The following is a 22,186-nucleotide window of genomic DNA, read 5'->3' on the forward strand; positions in this document are numbered from 1 at the left end:
CGAGGTGGGCGTGGGGGAGTCCCCAGATCTTCCCCCGAGCTGGGGGAACTCTTACACCCCGTTGCCCTCCCCCCCCAGGATCATCTCTATCAGCTTCTCGCCAGATAGCCTCGCCCCCAGAGAAAAACAGCAAGTGCATAGGGCAAAGGGAGCCCTAAGATAAACCTCTCTCCCTTCCACGCCATCCCTTCCTTCAGGCTGTGCCTCGACGGAAACACTGGAGACACCCCCGGCAGAGCCCACTGTGCGCTGGGCACTCTGCCCCAATTATTTCATTGAAACCTCCTGATCGGCTGGCCAGGTTGATATTGTCACCCCCTCTCTTTATGAAACAGAGACTCTAAGAGACCAAAAAATCTTGCCCTAAGGAAAGTTGATATTGGAGCCCAGGTCTGTCGGTCTCAAAGCCTTGACATTTCTCTCTCTCTCTCTCTCTCTCACACACACACACACACACACACACACACACACACACGGGCTGCAGAAAGGAAAACCTCAGAAAGCTCTGGCTGGAACATCTCGGGTCTGTCTATGGTGGGACTGTTTGCAGCCCCCCCTCCCTCCCCTTTGGGATTTGGCTCCCTAATGTCTGAATGTCGGCGGGGGGGGGGGGGGGGGGGGCGGGGGTGCGTCCAGGGAGGAGCTGGAAAAGAAAAGAAAAGCAGAGGGGGGGGGGGCTTGTTTTCCTTTCCCACTGGAACTCTTTGGAATCCAGGGCCTCTCCCACTGGGATTTGTGAATGAGTCGCTGCACCCAGACAGCCAGGATGGAAGGAAAGGGGAGGGGTGGTGGTGTGGGAAGTGTGTGTGTGTGGAGGGGGGGGGGATGCAGATTCCAGAACCACTTCTTCCTACCAGCATTCCAAACTGGCCCTCAAGGCCTCTGTCCCAAGAACTCCCCAGGAAAAGTGCTTGGGGACCCAATTCAGAGTCTCCAGTCTCTGTCCTGGGTGAGTCCTTCCTGGTGTCCAATGACCTTGCCTTCCTGTAGTCCTCTCCGGGTTGATTATAAGAAAAATGTTCCCTCCCAGAGCTAATGGGAGTGTTGATAGTCACAGCTTGGTGACATTCTAGCAGCCGTAGTTTGGAAAAGTAGAAATTTAGGACCCTCGCGTTCCCAGGTCCCTTGTAACCCTGGAGCCTCTTCTCACCAGTGGCAGGGAAGGTTTCAATGAAATAATTGAGGCAGAGTGCCCAGCGCACAGTGGGTGGTTGGAAGGTGCTAGAACAATAGTACCCACTCACTAATCTGAACTCCCAGTGTGAGGAAATGCCACCCAGGACACTGGGGACAGTTCAAAGCCTCTGGGTATGTTGTACTCAGTGCCCAGGGATGGAAGAGCTAATAGTTTCCTCATCACCTTCCCCCTCCTTCCTAATTAAGTATTTGCAGTAACCCTGAGGTTGTCAGAAGAAATTACCAGGTGCCTTGGCCTCAGGACTGAGATTGTACCTACATTTTTAGTCTTGGGGGGACCCCAGGTTATGTCAATAATAGGCAGAGGGGGAAATGAGAACTTTCACTTGGTGTGAGTCTTCAGTGTGCCTTGGAAAGCTGCTTCATGATCCTCTGGATCAATTGCCTTGTTTTACAGACGAGCAGACTGAGACCCACAGAGAAAAGAGAGCTGCCCTGAACCAGCAAGTTAGCAGCGAAGCTGGGGCTAGAACCAGATCTCTTGATCCTGGTCACCCAGGGCACTCTCCCTTGTGTCCTTGGTCTTTACATGTCATTTTCATACACTCATGTCCTGCCTTGTATTATCACAAGATGGTTTCCTATGTCTAAGTCTTTGTCCTCTGGGTATTTTATGGGCTTAGTCAGACCTGAATTCTTATACTTCTTGGCAAGAACTCTTTTAATAAATACGAATGGAACTGACCTACTTTGGTTGGAGTATTTCCCAGCCTTTGAAACCCTGTTTACCTTCTGTTTCTTTGACTCAAACATTTGATTTGGAGATTTAAGGACATCTGACCAATTTTTTATTCATTCGGTTCCCCCATTGAATGAGGTTATAGGCAACTTCCTAACGAGGCATCATTAGACCAAATTGCTTATTATTGCTACCCAGCCTACCCCCTTTCCTTTCTACACAGTGAAGTGTCAGGAAAGTCACTTGTAAATGGAAATCAGAAAGTGACTATGGCTGAAGGGGCCAGTTTTCTGAGACCTCCATAGGAAACGTGGACCACGCCTCCCTTTGCTGTCCCACCCCCATGAACCTCCTGAGGACCTTTAATTGGAACTAGATCAAGATTATTCACCAGCCCATCTGTCCCCCTCCTGCTCCCCAGTGCGCACACTTTGACATGTTGTCTCATTCATCCCCTCTCCCTAGAGCCTGTCACAGTGTAAGGAGGAGCTCAGTGAGCGTGTGTTGGTTGAGTGAATGAATGAAATGATGACATCCAAAAGGAGTGTCCTAAACTGGGGCACTTCCGTATAGTGCCAAGTAATAAACAAGGACACCTTGAAGGCAAGTTGCTTAGAAAATTGTACATAAGTGCATGAAGCCAATGCAAAACAGTCACTCAAGGTAGGGCTTTTTAAAATCCGTGGCAGCAGGCAAACCGCCAGCTTGATAATCTTAGTGAGTTAAATCGGGTGGAGAGGGCTGCCTTTTCCTTCAGGTGAGGTTTCTTAACTTTGACACTGTAACCCCGGATATTAAATCTGGGCTTTTAGCAAGGGGTGCCAGGAAGGGAGCTCGGCCCTCCCTCAGCGTAGAGAAAGTCACAGGGAAGAAATAATGGGGACACGGAAGAGAGAGGGGAATCACAGATGTCTTTGTCATAGGGGACTTTCCCGTGAATCGCGTTCCATCTAGCACCATCCCTGGTCTTTGCCCACTCGAAGCCAGGAGCACCTCTCCATGTCGTGCCCGCAGAAAAATGTCTCTAGACGTTGCCTGATGTCATCTGGGAAGCAGAGAGGGCAGAACTCCCCCAGTCAAGAACCACTGCCTTAAAGCTTGTCCTGTGTCAGGGGAAAGGCACAAGCAGAACTAGCAATAGTGGTTTATTGCATGTGGGTTTCAGGACCATGGGTTTGGTGACAGGGAATTGGAGCCAAGGTAGCCGATGAACCGACCCACTTGCAGACAAAATGGCTTGTGCAACAATGGGCTTGATCTTCTCCAGCCTCCTTCTCACTCTCCCTCCTCTCTCTATCTTGTATCAGTGGATGGCTCCGAGACAGAAAAAGTCCTGGCTTGGGGGAACAGCCCATGGTGCTCCTGCTTCCAGGGGCTGCTGACAAGCTCTGTGACAACCGGAAGCAGAATTTCAGGAGGACTGGCAAGGGTCACCTGAGGAGCTGGCTACGGACAACTCTTCAGAGGAGGCTCTCTGGGATTTTTAAAAAAGAATTTATTTATTTATTTGACAGAGGTAGAGCAAGCGCATAAGCAGGGGGAACCGCAGGCAGAGGAAGAGGGAGAAGCAGGCTCCCCTCTGAGTGGAGAGCTTGACGCGGGTCTTGACCCCAGGACCCTGGGATCATGACCTGAGTCAAAAGCAGACACTTAACCCACTGAGCCACCCAGGCACCCCTGGGATTTTTTATATCCCCGAAAAATTACCTTCTCTTTTTCTAGGGAAATATTTGTGGATTTCTTTTGGAATTGTTACTGTCTCTAAGATAAATGTGAATGATGAGGATGATGATAAGGACTTCCTTTATCCAGCACTCCTGTCACCCTCATTGTGCAGAAGAAGCAGCAGAGGCTCAGAGAGGTGAAGCCATTAGTCAGGGCCGCCCGCCCAGACGCCCAGATGTGGTGTGAGGACCCAACTCCGAGATTCCTAACCAGCACCGGCATCTCCCAGAAAGAGGCCTGCGCTGGTCTCTGTCCCCAAGGTGCTGTCACAAAATTCTCTCCCAATTCACTCTCAAAGTGACATTCATTTCTGTTTAATTTAATCAATTTATAAAACACAAAGATGAATTACACCAGCATTTTATTAAAGGGGCCAGAGATGAGCTTGGGGTCACAAAATCAACCAGGTGGTGCACTTCCCAGACTCTTTAGGGAGCTTCTTCTCTTAGCTTTGGCATCATCTTTCAGTGGTCCCATGGAGCCCACCTCTCTCCACCTAGTCCCCTGGTCCCCTGCCCTCTGGCTTCCTCTAGCTGGCGGGGAGGAGGGAGGGCGGAGCTCTCTTCTGGCACCTGTCTTTGAAAGCCCAGACTTCATTACCAGGCTGAGAGTGACACCACCATAGTGGCGCTCTCCAGTGTCCCCTGAGTTGCTCCTTACTTCCCTGCCTTTATTTAGCAAGCCGAGGTTTCTCCCCACTGACCTTCACTCAGGCATTGGGACAACCTGCAGCCCAAGGTAAAACCCACAACACTCAGATCCTATCTACTTGCTTACATTACAAACAGGGCTGCTCAGCCTTCCTGTGGACTCCAGAAAATAATAATATCCTGAGGCCCAGTCAGTCTCAGCATTCCGTGTCCAGAAGATTCCAAGGGGCATTTGGGGAAGTGACATCTCTGCTTGGCCATGTCCTGAAGTCCCAGCACACCATGCTGCCAGCATTCCCAAGTTTTCCTGTCTTTTCTAGAATCCTCTGGATGTCCGACGTCGATCCCTCACTGGTGGGCTCTTCCTGATATCTATGTTCCTGACCTCACCAACCCCTCTTTCATTTTCCATAGACAAGCTTGTCTCTTATTTCCTGGGAGTCAGAGAATGAACTTCCTCTGACCAAAAAACATCTGGTTCTTATAGATGTATCTAAACTATACCCTCCTGGGACATCTGGGCGGCTCAGTCTTAACCTGTCTGCCTTCAGCTCAGATCATGATCCCAGGGTCCTGGGATCGAGCCCCGCATCGGGCTTCCTGCTTGGCAGAGAGCCTGTTTCTCCCTCTTCCTCTGCTCTTCCCCCTACTTGTGCTCTCTTTCTCTAAAATAAAGAAGTAAAATCTTAAAAAAAAAAAAAAATTGTACCCTCCTATTCCCTTCCTTCCCATCTGTGTCACTCAGCTCTGGCTACCGTAACAAAGTACCACAGACTGGGAGGCTCAAACAACAGACATTTGTTTTCTCACAGTTGTAGAGACTGGATGTCTCAGATCGAGAGCCGGCAGAGTTGGTTTTGGTGAGGGCTCTCTTCCTGTTTTGTCCTCACCTGACCTCTCCTCTGAGCAGGTGCATAGAGACAGAGCGTGAGCTCTCCATTGTCTCTTCTTAGGACACTAATCCTGTCAGATCAGGGGCCCATCCTTATGTCTGTGTTTAAATTTCCTTACTGCCCTCCAGGCCCAATCTACAAATACAGCCCCATGGGGGATAGGGTTTCAGCATAGGAATTTGGGGAGTGGGGGTGGGGCACAGACATTCAGTCCCTAGCATCATCCAAGTGGAAGAGAGGCACTTCTCTGGCTAGTCTGGCCAGTCCCTGCACCTGTGCTCCCAGCCCTTCCACTCCAATCCACAAGGGTTCCTGTCCTGAGAGGACACAGCCATTGTGCCCAGTCTTTACCATTTTCCACTAAGTGCCTTTCCCCACCAGCTGGTCAACTTGCCCAGGTCTGTGCAGCCCAGGAGGTGCACTCTGGGCCTCCCAGCCGCAGTTCCATCTCTGCCCCTGACGGCCAGCTTCTTGGAAGAAGCATCCATGATGCCTGCCTCCACCTTCTCTGATTTCTCAGCCCACCGCCACCCACCCCACCACGCACTGAAATCCATCTCCTGTGTAACTTTCATTTTGCTGTCTTCATTATACCCTTTCTGCTCTGGTCCAAACTAAAGGATTTATGAGAGAGATGGGAGGTTGTAAATCATGATGCCGAGACTGCAGGCATACACCTGACTGTTTTTGGCAAAGTGGCACCGGGACCCTGGCGTCTCGAGACATCTGGTGTGGGACCCTCCTTTCCACTCTCACTCTCTTGGCTTCTCCTCTTCACGGGTTTGCAGTCGCCATTTGCACTCTGTCTTCTCGGTCCTGGAAGGATCTCTGCCCAGGCTTGTCCTTGCTCTCCTCACTCTTACGGTGTGATCTCTCTCAGCAGTCCTACCCTTGTCATAAATCCAGTCTTCCAGACTCATCTTATCCCAGCTCCCAAGACCTCTTCTCTTTTCTTTGTTTTTCCTGTTCTTGAAACTAGGGAGGCACCCAAACCAGCCTCATGGGAGTCACACTGTCCTCTGCCCTCACCCCGACATTCAATCCACTGCCCACTGCTGGAGAATCTGCTTGCCCACTGTCACATCCAGGCCTTTTTCTTTATGGGATGTTCTGGTACAGCCGTTCTGGATCAAGTGATTTTCACTTCTTCCCAAAGTGCTGGAGTCACCTCCTAGAGGGTCAGTCCCCTGCCTCCGCTTTTGGTCCATTGCCATCTGGCCGCTGCCTTCCATGTGTACTTGAACAGTTGGCCTCTCTGGACCCCTCAGGCCAGGAGCTTCAAGAGCAGCAACTATGTCCCATCTACCTTCATGTCCCCAGGGATGAATCAATTGCTGGGTATAGAGTAAGTGGAAACTGAAGAGGAAAAGTCCTGTAATGTGTGTTTTTGTGTGGTTAATTACAATAATAAAGAAAAATACCATTTAGCAAAGTTCTTTTTTCTTATACGCTCTTAGGGAATTTAGGAGGAATACATATCTTTAAGTGTACTTTTGTCTGAGGTGCCTTTTTTAATACCAAGTAGCATCCCGTTCTTGGTACCAACAATTTTGGGATTTTCTGCCCAAAATATTTCACTTATGGTGCTAAATATATGTGGTTTTTCCTCACACTGACAGCCAATCCTCCAACCCTGCAGACACTAGCCGGGTGTTCTAAAATTCAGTTCAGTTCTGGGGCGCCTGGGTGACTCAGTGGATTAAGCATTTGTCTTCGGCTCAGGTCATGATTCCAGAGTCCCTGGGTTGAGTCCTGGCATGGCATCTCCAGACTGGGATTGAAGCCTGATGGTGGTGGGAATTCTGCTTCTCCCTCTCCCTCTGCGCCTTCCCTAGCTCATGTGCTCTCTCTCTCTCAAATAAATAAATAAAATCTTTTTTAAAAAAATCAAATTCAAGTCAGTTCTGACTCTACCCATCTGGAATCAGCAGAGACCCCGTGGGTTAAGGACACAGTCCACAAGACTGCTCCTACTTTAAACGCTGAATCACGAGCCTGGGTCACCCATACTTCTGGCTGATCAGCTGTACGTTGAGGGTTCCCATGGCCTCCTCCTTCGATTCAGTAATTTGCTAGGAAGGCTCACAGAACTCGGGAAAGTATTTTATTTGCCATTACTGGTTTATTATAAAGGCCACAGGTCAGGGACAGCCAAGTGGAAGAGATGCAGAGGGTGGGGAAGGGGGAACATGGATGCTCTTCAAACCCCTGATGTAGGAAATTTATGTAGGTTTCATGACAGGGGCACAATTGACGAAGTCACTGACCATTGGTGACTTACTCAGTCTTTGCCCTCTCTCCCATCTCCTGTGGTCAGAAGGGCAGCTGGAAGTTCCAATCTCTCACCACATGGTTGGTCTTTCTGGTAACCAGCCCCCATATCTAGGGCCCCCAGCCTCCAGTCATCTTATCAGCATATACAAAGTCACTCCTCACTTTGGAGATCTCAAGGGTCTTAGAGGCTCTTGTATTAGAAACTGAGGCGTAAGACCCAATATTATAACAAAAGATGCTTCTCTCACCCCTAATGCTCAGGAAATTGCAAGGGGATTTAGGAGCACTATGCCAGGAACCAGAGACGAACACCAAATACACATTTCTATTATATTTGAGTGTTACATTAGGATGTGTAAGTGTTACATTAGGACAGTTTCAAATGACAAATTAACTGCAGGCGTTTATCTACTCTGTCCCTGGAAGCATCCTTAATGTGCTAGTAAAGGAATCACAAAGGTAGAAACCCACAAAGTCAAAGGGAACAAGACGAGACCGCAATGAAGCAGAGATAAATCTTGGGGAATGTACGGTGAATGATGTAAGGGTAGCAGTGGTGGGGGGGATACCAACCTACATATGTGTGCCAGGAAGAGTGAGATTGATGACCAGTGGTCCCATTGGCCTGCAGAGCCCTGGAAAGGCTCTGAGCATAGAGGAGAAATATAGGTCCTGATTGTGGGGACCCACTCAGCCTGATTATTTATTGTACAGCAAAGGCAACAAACTGTTCACGCTCACCATGGTTCTAAGGATCCCATTAATGCTTCAGTCTTAACTATGGCATTGAGCACAGCACAGGCACCATAACCAAAGGGACTATGATGGTAGCTACTCTGGAGGAGAGCTCAGCACTAATGTATAGATTTGTGGAATCCTTATGTTGTGCACCTGAAACTAATGTAGCGGCGTGTGTCAACCATACTTCAATCATATACATGCACACATATATGTTATATATATTATATACATATATATCACATATGATAATATGTGTGTGTATGTGTGTGTGTCTATGTGTATATACATATATACATATGGTACTGAGAAAGTCCTCCAATATGAAAACAAACAAAAGGAAAAGAGGAAATATCCACCATGCAGAGAGGAGAAAAAGGTCACATGATTACAGTTAATGTTCTGAAATACAGTCCTTTAAAAAGGGTGCCAGATGTAGGGGCACCGGGCTCAGGCAGTTAAGTGTCTGAGTCTTGACTATAGCTCAGGTCACGATCTCCTGGGATTCAGCCCCGCATCAGTCTCCACACTCAGGAGGGAGTTTGCCTGAGTCTGTCTCCCTTTCTCTTTCTCTCTCCCCTTGCTCATGCTCGCTCTCTCTTAAAAAAATAAATAAATCTAACTTTAATTTGAAAAAAAAAAAAAAAAAAGGATGCCGGATCTAAGAATAAAGAATGTGGGAAAGAGAGTGTTAGAGAAAAGGAATCACCAGAGAATAAGAAAAGCTGTGTAGAAATTAAGTGTATAATAACAAAACATTTATTAGGAAACTCAACAGGTGATGCTAAGGAAGTACCTCAGAAAAAGAGCATCTGACACAAGGGTAGGAGAGTAGAGAAAGGTGAAAAGATTAGATGGTCCATCTGGGTTGTCCACTATTCAAATAATATGAATTCTAGGAAGACGGAATAGAGACGATGAAGGGAGGAACTAATAAAATAAATCACATAACATTTTAAAAATTCCCAGACATGAAGAACACAAATCTTCAAATAGAAATGTCCCCTGAGTATCTAACCAATGAATAAAAAAAGAAGCATTTCCGCAATGAATTTAAAAGCAACTAAAGAGAAAAATCCTGAGTATTTCTACAGAGAAAACAGAAGTCACGTACAAAAGGCTGTGAAGCCCAATTGGATTTCTTACCGATACTGGGAGAGAGAAGGAGAAATGCCTTCAAAACTTGGAAGGAAATTTCTTTTCAACCCAGAATTCTCTGCCAAATTTGATTAATTATCAGATTAATAAAAGCTTGTTTGTTCCTGCCGAGATTTCAAAGTTTATCTCCCACACATGCTTTCGTAGGAAGTAACTAGAGACTGTGCTTCTGCAAAACAAGGAAGCGAAGCAAGGAAAATGACTTGAAATCTATGAAAGTGAAGACTAGTTAGAGGAGTGGGGGAGGGCGCCTGGGTGGCTCGGCAGGTTAGGCCTCTGCCTTTGGCTCAGGTCATGATCTCAGGGTCATGGGATGGAGCCCCACATGGGGCGCTCTGCTCAGTGGGGAGCCTGCTTCCCCCCCCCCTCTCTCTGCCTGCCTCTCTGCCTACTTGTGATCTCTCTCTCTGGGTCAAATAAATAAATAAAATCTTTAAAAAATTAAGTGGGTAGAAGAATAAATGAAACAAGATGGGATTGGGAGGGAGACAAACCATAAGTGACTCTTAATCTCACAAAACAAACTGAGGGTTGCCGGGGGGAGGGGGTTTGGGAGAAGGGGGTGGGATTATGGACATTGGGGAGGGTATGTGATTTGGTGTGTGCTGTGAAGTGTGTAAACCTGGTGATTCACAGACCTGTACCCCTGGGGATAAAAATATATGTTTATAAAAAATTAAAAAAAAAAAAAAAAAAAAAAAAAGAATATGGTATGGAACATATACAACATATAAAACACATGTTAATCAACAAAAAAAAAAAAAAAAAAAAAAAAAAAAAATCTTAAAAAAAAAAAAAGAAGAAGAAGAGTGGAGGAGAGGGTACCCCAAACCACAGCCAGGCATCAGGCCCGGATTGGAGTGAGAGGAGCGAGGGCCGGCAGAGAGGTCCCTAGAGGTAAAACAAATACAACTGTTGATAGATGTCTCTTGAACCAGTCAGAGCACTTGGAAAAATTAGCCATATGTACAGAGAACACTAATCAAATGAAAAAAACAAAGTAATTATTGACCTCAGGAAAAACAAAATGTACGAGAAGAGACATAATCATTTTACATGGCTAGACTTAGCGGTGAACGATATGTCACAGTCAAAACAAGACATTATAAATATAGACCATTCATCTAACTAAAAATTAAATCAAATATTAAAATTCAAATTAAATATACATAGAAATATAAATTAAAAAACTAAACATATGGGGGACAGAAGTGTATGTAGGAAGATTTTAAAACATCTAAATCTTTGTCTTCCGTAACAGAGTTTTAAATAGTGTCTCTGATGAACAAACCAAGAAGTAGCAGTGTAAGAAATATAATTTTAAAATATGGGAGGTGCCTGGCTGGCTCAGTCAGAGAAGCATGTGACTCTTGATCTTGGGGTCATGGGTTTGAGCCCCACGCTGGGTGCAGAGATTACTTTAAGAAAATCTTAAAAACAATATGGAGATAAAAACCAAATGAGCCGCTAAAGAGTTGAAAATGGTTGCCTCTGGAAAGTAGGTAAAGGTTAGGGAAGGAAACTGCTATTTTTCATGACAAACTTCTTGGCTCTAGTACAAGTAAAAGATAGAAAACACATATATACACAAATTTGAACTTTTTAACTGTTTAAAGATATCTTTTGAGGACTTGTAGCTCTTGTTTTGAGGACAATGTTAGCAGTTCTTTCATCTTCATTTGTTTCTCCTTGAATTCTATTTCATTCTGTATCTATTTATTTATAAAGGTTTTGTTTCTTTATTTTAGAAAGGGACAGCGAGACCACGGAGGGGAAGGGCAGAGAAAGAGGGAGAGAGAATGAATGCCAAGCAGACTCCGGGAAGAGCTCGTGGAGCCCGACTTTGGGCTCCATCTCAGGACCCTAAGATCATGATCTGAGCCAAAACAAAGAGTTGGACACTTAAATGACTGAGCCACCCAGGTGCCCCTCTCCTGTGAATTTTAAGTAAAATTATGTTTAATAATCATATAGAAATATACATATAAATACACATGCAGCTTCTCCTTCCCTTCTCTAGGTTAATTTAGATCGTAAGGGGTCTTGTTTTCCACTTATTCTTCCTCCAGTGCCTCTCCTGGGTGGTTGCTCCATTGAACACAGTCCTCCCAGCCTCTCCCAGCAACCCCAAGGGCCCCTTTTCTCTTCTTTTTTTCTTTTTAAAAGATTTTATTTATTTATTTGTCAGAAAGACAGAGAGCACAAGCAGGCAGAGAGGCAGGCAGAGGCAGAGAGAGAAGCAGGCTTCCTGCTGAGCAAGGAGCACCATGCGGGGCTCAATCCCAGGATCCTGGGATCATTAGAGCCGAAGGCAGCTGCTTAACTGACTGAGCCACCCAGGGGTTCCCCGAGGGCCCCTTTTCTTAACTGCAGTTCACCATCTGGAGCCATGGGCTCAGTCCTTTCAGCAGAATGCTGCTGCTGGCAGGCCACTACAACACAGAATTATTTTGGTTTATTACATTTTAATGGAAGGATCGGGGTAAAAGAAATGTGGAATGAGTCACTTCACACCCACCTGGATGGCTGTTACTAAAACACAATACAAAAATAGGGGCTCCTGTTTGGCTCAGTTGATAGAATGTGTGACTCTTGATTTCAGGGTCCTGAGTTTGAGCCCCACATTGAGTGTAGAACCTACTTTAAAAACATATGAAGTAAAACAGGGGTACCTGGGTGGCAGGGCTGGTTAAACCTCTGACTCTTGATTTCAGTTCAGGTCATGATCTCAAGGTCGTGAGACTGAGCTCCATGTTGGGCTCTGCAATCAGCGTGGAGTCTGCTTCAGATTCTTTCCCTTCCCTCTTCCTGTCCTTCTGCTCCTCCTCTCTCTCATTAAATAAATAAATAAATAAATAAAGTCTTAAAAAATATAAAGTAAAACAAAAAAAAATAACAAGAGTTGATGAGGATGTGGAGAAAACAAAACCCCTGTGTATTGCTAGTGGGCATGTAAAATGGTGCAGCTGTTGTGGAAAACCCTTTGGTGGTTCCTAAAAAAGTAAACATAGAATTACCATGTGATCCAGCAGCTCTGTCTCTGGTTATCCACCCATAAGAATCGAAAGCAGGGACTCAGATATTTGCACACTCATGTTCATGGCAGCATTATTTACAATAGCCAAGGGGTGGAAGAGATGCGAGTGTCCATCAGCAGAGGAATGGAAGAACAAGATGTGGTGTATACCCCCAATGGAATATTATTCAGTCTGACAATGGAATGCTATTCTGATAGATGCTACAACATGGATGAATCTTGAAAACACAGTAAGGGAAGTCAACCAGACATGGAACACATACCATGATTCCACTTACATGAAATACCTTCAATAAGAAAATTTGTTGAGTCAGAAAGTAGACCAGAGGTCATCATGGAAGGAGGGAAATGGGTAGTTATTGCTTAATGGGTACAGAGCTCCTGGTGCGATGTTGAAAAAGTTCGGGAAATCGTGACGAAGGTTGCACAACATTGTCAATGTATTTAATGCCACTGAACTGTACACTTAAACTGTACACTTAAAAGCACTAAATTTTATGTTATGTATATTCTATCTCTAAATTTTAAAGCACTAAACTTTATGTTATGTATATTCTACTACGATTTTAAAAAAAGGAAACATAGGGTAAGAAGAAAAAGTTTAACTGTCCTCTGATTATTATTTTTTCTGTAGTCCAAGGGGAAAACACCAAGGAAACTGAGCTTTTCTTGGAGAGATATTTCCAGTGCAGGTGTCCTCTCATTTCTAACCTTCCTCCATTTTTTCAAGAGTCTTCTCTGCAGGAGTGACTCTTTCTTGAATCCCATAGTGCAAATCACCACGTCTTGAAAGGAACTTCACTCCCTAAATGGCACACTTCACTCCCTAAATGCTGCCCTAGAATCTGTTTCCTGCCCTGTGTTAGTCAGCTATGCTGCGTAACAATCATAAACATCTCAGTAATATACAACAATAGGTGTTGTATTGATCCAGCTGGCTTGGCTCCAGCCCCCAGGGTTAGGTTCAAGTCTGCTGCATGTGTATTATTCATTCTTCCAAGACCAGCGGGATACCCCAGGTGGCAGAAAGGCAAGAGAGCAAGCATATCTGTGCAAACATATTTCAAGCTTCTCTTCATATCACAACTACTAGCATCCCAGTGGCCAGGCACATGGCCAAGTCCACGTGAGGAAGTATACTCCATCCGCCATGAGGTCATACGTATAAACTCCCATAGGGAATTGAGATCAATGATTCTAATTAGGATAATGCCTCTTTCCTTGTCCTTGGCAGTAAATTTCCAAAGTCTGTTATGAGCTATGTTGTCTATATTAATACCAATAGGATGTTGTGGCATGTGGAAGTTCACCAGTGAAGTCCAGGATGGATTTTGTCCTCTGAATCTGGCAGGGGAGTCAAGCCTGAAGTGTTGCCCTCCTCCCCATGACTGAATATGGCTCATCACTGTATCCACACATGAAAGAGGGAAGTGTGTTCCTTTCCTTTTAAAAGCAAAAGATAGCATTTGCACACATGTCTTTTGCTCTAATCCATTGCTAGAACCTAGTCACGTGGGCACGCATTAGTTGCAGAGAAATTGGAAACTCCAGTCTCCAGATGGGCAACCATATGCCCAGTTAAATTCTGATTGCAGTGGAGGAAAGGAATAATAATTATTAAGGAGACAAAGAGTAGTCTCTGCCAGAGAGGTTATAGCTGGAGGTAGGAATGGGAATGGAGACATGGAATGAAGTGTCTACCTTTCTCTATATTTACATATTGTTTTTAAAATTTCCTGTAATTTTCATAATACTGTCATGTATTCTCTTCAAGGTTTCCTCTGAAAATATGGTACATTGTACATCCTTACAATCATACTATTATACAACTTTGTGTCATGCTTATTTAATATCTTGGGGTCAACATCAATAGTCTATACTGCTGAATAGTTTTCTGAATTATCATGGCTGAAACTATCACATTGAATGTAATTTCAAGATTATAGTATTATAGGGGTGCCTGAGTGGCTCAGTTGGCTAAGCGTCTGCCTTCAGCTCTCGTCATGATATCAGGGTCCTGGGATTGAGCCCTGCATTGGGCTCTCTGCTCAGCGGGGAGTCTGATCTCCTTCTGCTTCTCTCCTGGCTCTCTCTCTCTTGCACTCTCTCTCTCTCTCTCCCAAATAAATAAAATATTTTTAAAAAGGATAATAGCATTACATATCATGTTGAATGTTAGTTGAGTGTTCCCTTGGGTATTTAGATTGTCTCTTTTCAAGATTTATACTTTTAATTTTGAGATACTCATAGGCCATAAGAAATAATAAGAATGACTCCCCCCCATAGCATTTTGTCAATTTCTCCCAGTAATAAAATCTTACAAAACTATAGGTAGTACGTTATTACAACCCCAACATTGACACTGATACAGTCAAGGTACAGAACATTTCTATGACCCCAGGGATCTTTCACGGTGCCTGTTACAGTCACAGCCCCTTCCCTCCCACTCCTACCCATTCCTTAATTTTGATAACCGCTAATCTGCTGTTTATATAACTTCGTCATTTCAAGAGTTATATAGACAGAATCATACAGTATGGTAGGTAACATTTTGGGATTGGCTTTGTTTCCTTTTTTTAAAAAAGATTTTATTTATTTATCTGACAGAGATCACTAATAGGTAGAGAAGCAGGCAGAGAGAGAGGGGGAAGCAGGCTCCCTGATAAGCAGAGAGCTTGATGTAGGGTTCAATCCCAGGACCCCAAGACCATGACATAAACTGAAGGAAGAGGCCCAACCCACTGAGCAACCCAGGTGCCCTAGGATTGGCTTTTTTCATTCCACATACTTCCTTGGAGATTCACCTAGGTTGGCCCCTGTATCAATAGTTTGTTCCTTTTTATTGCTGAGTGGTTTCATACTATGGTTTCACCATCATTTGTTCAATTATTCACACTGGAAGACATCTGGATTGTTTCAATCTGGGGCTGTTATGAATAAAGCTGCTATAAATAAATATTCATGTACAGATTTTTGCATGAATATAAGTTTTCATTTCCCTGGGATAAAGGCCTAGGAGTGCAATGGCTGGGTCATATAAAGGTTGCATATTTAGCTTTTATTAAAATACTGCCAACCTGTTTTCCAGAGTGGCTATATCATTTTACATTCCCATTAGCAATGTAGGCATGATCTAATTTGTCTACAACCTCGTCAACATCTGTTGTTACTATTTTTAAAATTTAAGCTATTATGATAGATGTATAGTGATAACACATTATGGTTTCAACTTGCATTCACTTAATAGCTAATAATTTTGAAAACCATTTCATGTGCTTATTTACCATTTGTATGTTGTCTGTGAAATGTCTCTTCATGTCTTTTACCTATGTCTAACTAGATTTTTTGTTTACTGTTGAGTTTTGAATGTTTTTATAAATTCTAGATACCTGTCCTTTCTTGAATATGTGACTGCAAATATTTTCTCCCAATCTGTAACTCATCCTTTCATCCTCTTTTTTTTAAATGTATTTATTTGTCAGAGAGAGAGGGAGAGAGAGCAAGCACAGGCGGACAGAATGGCAGGCAGAGGCAGAGGGAGAAGCAGGCTCCCTGCCGAGCAAGGAGCCCGATGTGGGACTCGATCCCAGGACGCTGGGATCATGACCTGAGCTGAAGGCAGCTGCTTAACCAACTGAGCCACCCAGGCGTCCCACCTTTCATCCTCTTAATATGGTTTTTCATGAAGCAGAAATGTTTTTAATTTTTAATGAAGTCCAATGTATCCATTTTTCCTATTATGGGATTGTGCTTCTGCTGTCCTGGATAACCCTGAAAGTCTGTTCTTTCTTTCTTTCTTTCTTTCTTTCTTTCTTTCTTCCTGAATTATTCAATTTTTTTATTTTACTTTTTACTGAAGCTCCAACATGGGGCTTGAACTCACAACTCTAAGATCAAAAGTCATATGCTCTGCCGACTGAGCCAGCCAGGTGCCTCGAAGTTTGTTCATTTTTATTTTTGGTTTATTCTCTGTGTTGTTCAGATTGAGAGATTTGTACTGTCCTGTCTTCTAGCTCAGTGACTCTTTCCTCTGTATGTCCCCCCATGCCACCAACATTCTGCTGAGACCTTCTACCGAGCTTTTTACCTCAGTTATTGTCTTTTTCAGTTGTAATATTTACATTTGATTTTTTGATATCTTCTACTTCTTTGCTGAGACTTTCTTTTTTGGCTGAGGTTTATATCTCTACATTTGTTGGCTGCTTTATAGTCTTTTTCAAATTGTTTCAGATCCCTGTCACTTCAGTGTTGGCATCAGTGGATCACCTCTTCTCATTCAGTTTGACATTTTCCTGGTTCTTAATATGATGAGTGATCTTTGACTGAAAACAGGACATTTTGTATTGCTGTTAGATTGCATCTTATTTAAACCTGTCTTAGTTGGCTTCTCCTGATGGGGGAAGGGGGTGGGTGCTACCCCATTTCTGACAGGTAGACTTCCAGCTTCCCCACTCTGCCTTACTGGACACTGGCAAGGAAGAGATGATCTTCCCTTACTGCTGAGTGAGGGGTGGGAGTATCAGCTTCGCACATGATCTTATAACACAGCAGTGGATGGGGTTTCATCACCACTGCTGGTGGTGAAAATTGTGAGTGCCCAGTAGGCCCCCCTCTGTGTTTAGAGAAACTTCTTTTAGCCATTCTTTTAGGGTAGGGTGCTGCAATGAATTATTTTAGTTTTTCTTATCCTTTAAGAATGTCTTGATTTGGAACCCTGGGAGGCTCAGTCCTTAAGCGACTGATTTCTGCTCAGGTCATGATCTCGGAGTCCTGGGATCAAGCCCTGCTTCAGGCTCCCTGCTCAGTGGGAAGCCTGCTTCTCCCTCTCCTACTCCTCCTGCTTTTGTTCCCTCTCTTGCTATGTTTATCTCTGTCCAACAAATAAAATCTTTTAAATTAAAAAAAAAAAGAATGTCTCGATTTCCCTTTCATTTCTGAAGATATCTTTTACTGAGTATAGGATTCTGGGATGACCATTCTTTTCATTCAGCACCTGAGACAGCACCCCACTGGGGAGATGGAGGAGCACCTCATTACTTCTGGATTAGGGTGGAAGTCCAGTCTCTACAAACATCATAGGCTGGGGGACCTTTATTAGCACACAGCAGGGATGAATTTTCAGCTCCCCACTTGGCCATCTCTGCCACCACCTTGGCAGGGAGGTTGGGCACTGATGTCACAGCCCAGGGAAGGCAGAAGTCCTGGCTCCCCACCTGACCACAGTTTTTTCTGTGGTGTTTGGCTGTTGTAGAGCAGTTATTGTCTATATGTTTTCAGTCTTGCTACCTTCCCTCTTTCCTGGCCCTTGGCTTGAGAGAGCAGGCTTTTACTGGGGTTTTTTTTGGTCTGCCTCTGGCTGCATTTTCTTTCTTTTTTTTTTTTTTTAAGATTTTATTTGTTTATTTGACAGAGAGAAATCACAAGTAGATGGAGAGGCAGGCAGAGAGAGAGAGAGGGAAGCAGGCTCCCTGCTGAGCAGAGAGCCCGATGCGGGCCTCGATCCCCGGACCCTGAGATCATGACCTGAGCCGAAGGCAGCGGCTTAACCCACTGAGCCACCCAGGCGCCCCTGGCTGCATTTTCTTATGGCTAACTTATTCAGTTTTAATAATGGGTTATACAAAGAGAAAAGAAACTTCAGGGAACTTTCCACTTCCTTGAGTCAGGAGGTCTTTAGCCACTTTGCCTTCTTTCCACCTTTCAGAATCTTTTTATGCTTGTTTTGTATATGATGTCCAGGATTTCTTGTTGTACTTAACGGGAGTAATAGGGAAAAGGTACATGTACTACATCTTCCTGAAAGCTGAAGTTTATCTCTTTGTTTCTACTAAATGTAAAGCTGCAAGAGAATCTTTCTATATAAAGCTTTTCCTATAAGGGATGGATTCCTAGAAGTAAAGTCAGTTGGCCAAAGGGTATGAACATTTTTGTGACACTTAATATATGATGACATTTAAAAGATTGTACCTGCTCACACTACCTCCAGCAGTCACTCACATTTTTAAGGGTAATGTCAGTTTCAAAGTGGCACTGAACAGAATGTGTGCCTACTTGAGATCCTTAGTGAACTAAAGGCAGCCTGCCAACCTGTAGGTGGATTTTTCCACTGAAACTCTTTTATTGCCTATGCCAAAAAGCCAGAGGCTGCTGGTGATGATGAACTTCAGCAAGGACTGGGCAGAGCCCCACAAGGGGACAAGAGCACGAGTATATGGGGCTGCCTGCTGGTTCTAACAATGACTGTTTTCTTAGGGAAGCCACTTGTTTCAATGTTAAGAGTCTAAATATAAGAGTCATCAAAGCAATGTGATGAAGTCATTTGCTATGTTGTCAGGTGAGATGGAAATGTAGGGGGGATGACTGGGGAAGGAATGAGCACAGTATGGTTTTTATGCTGGGTGGGCACAGGTGTTCCTGTGGTAGCTTTGTTGCAGATGATCACAGCTCTGGGCCAGGGGATGTGATGTGTGTGTTTCATGGGCATCACAGACCCAGTCACTTGGTATCAGGGAGTAGCTGAAGAAGAGCATTTGCTGACAGCTGATAGATACTTTTTTTTTCCCTGAGAGAGAGTGCCAAGAAGGGGTTGGGGGTAGGGCAGAGGGGGTGAGAATCTCATGCAGATTCCAAGCTTAGCACGGAGTCTGACACAGGGCTCCATCTCATGACCCTGAGATCATGAACTGAGCCAAAATAAAATGTTAGATGCTTGACCTACTGAGCCACCCAGGCACCCTGCAGATAGATACTTTCTGAATGCATTAGTGAAGAGTGTGGAAGACCCAAAATAAGAGATAATCAGATAATTTATGTTTGTCTTTGGAATCATTGGAAGACAGTGCTATCTTAGCTGCTCTTCTCTGGCCAGATCTTTTGTTGATTTGCGCCATTTCGGAGCATGGCCTTATCCCCAGGGACTTCTCCCCCTGCTCCATTATGTTGACATTTCCACCTGCAAAGCATTGGTGCAAGGTCAACAGGAGCATATAAAAGCTGGCCCTTGACCTCTTGGAAGGCTGGTCTCTGAAATCAGGAACCTTAGGTGTTGGCCTTTGGTCACATGCCCTAACCAAAATGGGTTTCAGTTGCCTTTCCTGGGTCTCTTTACAGAGTTATTTTGAGGATTAAATAAGGTAATAATGTGTGTGAAAAGACTCTAATATTAAAATTCCATACACTGTAGAAAGTAAAGTAGGAGTCTAATCATTGATCTTTTCAGTTGTTCTTTTGTTCATTCATTCATTCATTTACCCAATCACTGACATATTTATCAAGTGTCAGGTATGAATAAAAGAAGCGAGCCAGGGCGCCTGGGTGGCTCAGTGGATTGAGCCACTGCCTTCGGCTCGGGTCATGATCTCAGGGTCCTGGGATCGAGTCCCGCATCGGGCTCTCTGCTCAGCAGGGAGCTTGCTTCCCTCTCTCTCTCTCTCTCTGGCTGCCTCTCTGTCTACTTGTGATTTCTCTCTGTCAAATAAATAAATCTTAAAAAAAAAAAAAAAAAAGAAGCGAGCATGCTCTGGAAATCTACTCTAGGAAGAGCTAGGAAGCCAGGACTGTGTGCTAACCCTTCCTGTCTAACTCCTCTGTCCATCGCAGTTTGCCTGGGGTGGCCATAGACGCTCTTCTAGGGAACTGGGAAATAGTCAAGCACAGCTTTCAAAGACCTTCAAACCAAAACCAAATTTGCCAAACCTGAGAAATAAACACTGTTGGAACAAATGAAGTCTCACAGACTAATAATGGTAGCGTGCCCTGAAAGCAAGTAACTCACTGGGCTCAGGACTCTTGGGAAACCTAAGAGCAAGATTTTCAGTGGACAAGCTATATTGTGTTCAAGTGTCCTGGCTGTCCCAGCCCTGATCTGAATTCTCTTTGAGGAGTGGCTGCCTCCACCTCACTGTGAGGAGCTTTATCCTGGCATTGATTTTGCTTTCCTCATTTTGAATCCCCACTGTTTGGCCCCATTCTCATGCACAGAAAGTCTTTTTGTGGTACACATTAGTTAGGGGCCGTGATGAGCAATCTGGGTTTTGGACTTGCAGGTGGGTGCCCTCCCTGGATTGTGTGATGTGATGCGGGTGCTGCAAGAGGAACAGGACCAGTGCCTACAAGAACTCTCTGAAGAGAATCCAGGAGACTTGGGCACAGAGCAGCCAGCCCCAGGTATGTGACCCACATTAGTCCATGCTTGGACTAGTCCCACTAATCCCACTAGGGTAAGGGAGACTGGGATGCTTGGGGATGGAGGGAGCTAGACTAGCTGTATTCATTCAGATAATCACCTGATGGGTTGGAGAGGGCCTGGAATGATCCCAACGAGCAGTTGATACATACCCAAAAAGCCAGATCATCACCACTCATTGTTCCTCGGGGCTCGTGGATATAGTCTGTGTTTTTATCCTCTTATCCATTCTCTCGTCTCCTCTGCCAGTTTGATGAGTGAGATAGTCACAGAGTCAGCGAGGGGTCAGAAAAACCTGGGGTCCAATGTTGGCTTCCACTCACTGGCTGTGTAACCACAGACAAGTTATTTAACCTGCTGAGACTCGGGTTCTTGATCTACATAATGGAGGTGATAATATCTACTTTGGGATTATAATGACGAAATGATAAAGTGTGTTAAGTACTGTTTAGTTCTTAAATATTATTCATTTAAACAATATTATTAATCATTTAAAAATAACATTAATTTGATATTTAAATGTTAATTTTATTTCTATGCTGCTTTTTAGCTCCCCCCCATCTAAGGATAAGGAGGCATGTAACAGTAAGAAAAGAATCCATTACAGGTATTCAAACAAAGACTTATACACACGTATTCACAGTGCCACTAGTCTCAATAGCCAAGAGGCAGAAACAACCCAAATGTCCATCAACTGATGAATGGGTAAGGAAATGTAGTCTATACATACAATGGAACATTACTCAGTCTTAAAAATAAATGAAGTACTGATACATGCTATAACATGTATGAATCTTGAAAGCATGTTAAGTGATGAAATCTAGTTACAAAAGGCCATGAATGGTATGATTCCATTTATATGAGATATCTAAAACAGGCAAATCCATACAGACAGAAATTAGATGGGTAGCCTCCAGGGGCAAGGGGAGAGGGAATGGGGAGTAATTCTTAGCTGTTCCCTTTTGGTGTGGTGAAAATATCTTAGATTCAGATAGAGGTGATGGTTGCATGATACTCCGTACCAAATTCCACTGAATTGTACACTTTAGAATGGATAATGGCTAATTGTATGTTATTTGAATTTTTAAATAGACTTTATTTTTTAGAACAATTTGCTGCAAAATGGAGCAGAAAGTGTAGAGTTCCCATATACTCTCTCCTCCCTACCCAAACATGACTTCCCCCACGAACATCCTCTAACAGAGTGATGCTAGTTACAATTGATGAAATTACATTGATCAACGTTACCACCCAAAGTCATGGTTTACATTAGGATTCGCTCTTGGTGTGCAGTCTGTAGGTTTTGACAAATGTATAATGACGTGTGTCCGCCATTATAGTATTGGACAGAGTAGTTTCTGTGCCCTAGAAATCCTCTGTGTGCTACCTATTCATCCCTCTCTCTCCCCAAACCCTGGGCATTTGCAGGATTATATGGTAATTCTTTTCTTAATTTTTAATTTTTTCAGGATCTGGCATACTGTTTTTTTCCATAGTGATTTTCCTATTTCACATTCTCACCAGCAGTGCACATGAGTTCCAATTTCTCCACATCTTCACCAACAGTTGCTATTTTATTGTTTGTTTGTTTGTTTGTTTGTTTTTTATAGTAGCCATCCAAATGACTGTTAGGTAATAACTCATTGTGGT

General features: G+C 44.2%; 1 protein-coding gene across 2 annotated transcripts in view; it reads left to right on the forward strand.

Annotated features, from left to right (window-relative positions):
- Positions 1-22,186, forward strand: part of SCTR (secretin receptor) — a 75,773-nt gene that overhangs the window by 383 nt on the left and 53,204 nt on the right. For both annotated transcript variants that reach the window (XM_004759759.3, XM_013060084.2), the window contains exon 2: positions 20,397-20,517. In XM_004759759.3, the coding sequence (XP_004759816.1) occupies positions 20,397-20,517 (121 nt within the window). The remainder of the gene's footprint in view (positions 1-20,396; positions 20,518-22,186) is intronic.

The sequence above is a fragment of the Mustela putorius genome, unplaced genomic scaffold, assembly GCF_011764305.1.
Source record: "Mustela putorius furo isolate JIRA1106 unplaced genomic scaffold, ASM1176430v1.1 tig00003867_pilon_pilon_pilon, whole genome shotgun sequence".
NCBI lineage: Eukaryota > Metazoa > Chordata > Mammalia > Carnivora > Mustelidae > Mustela > Mustela putorius.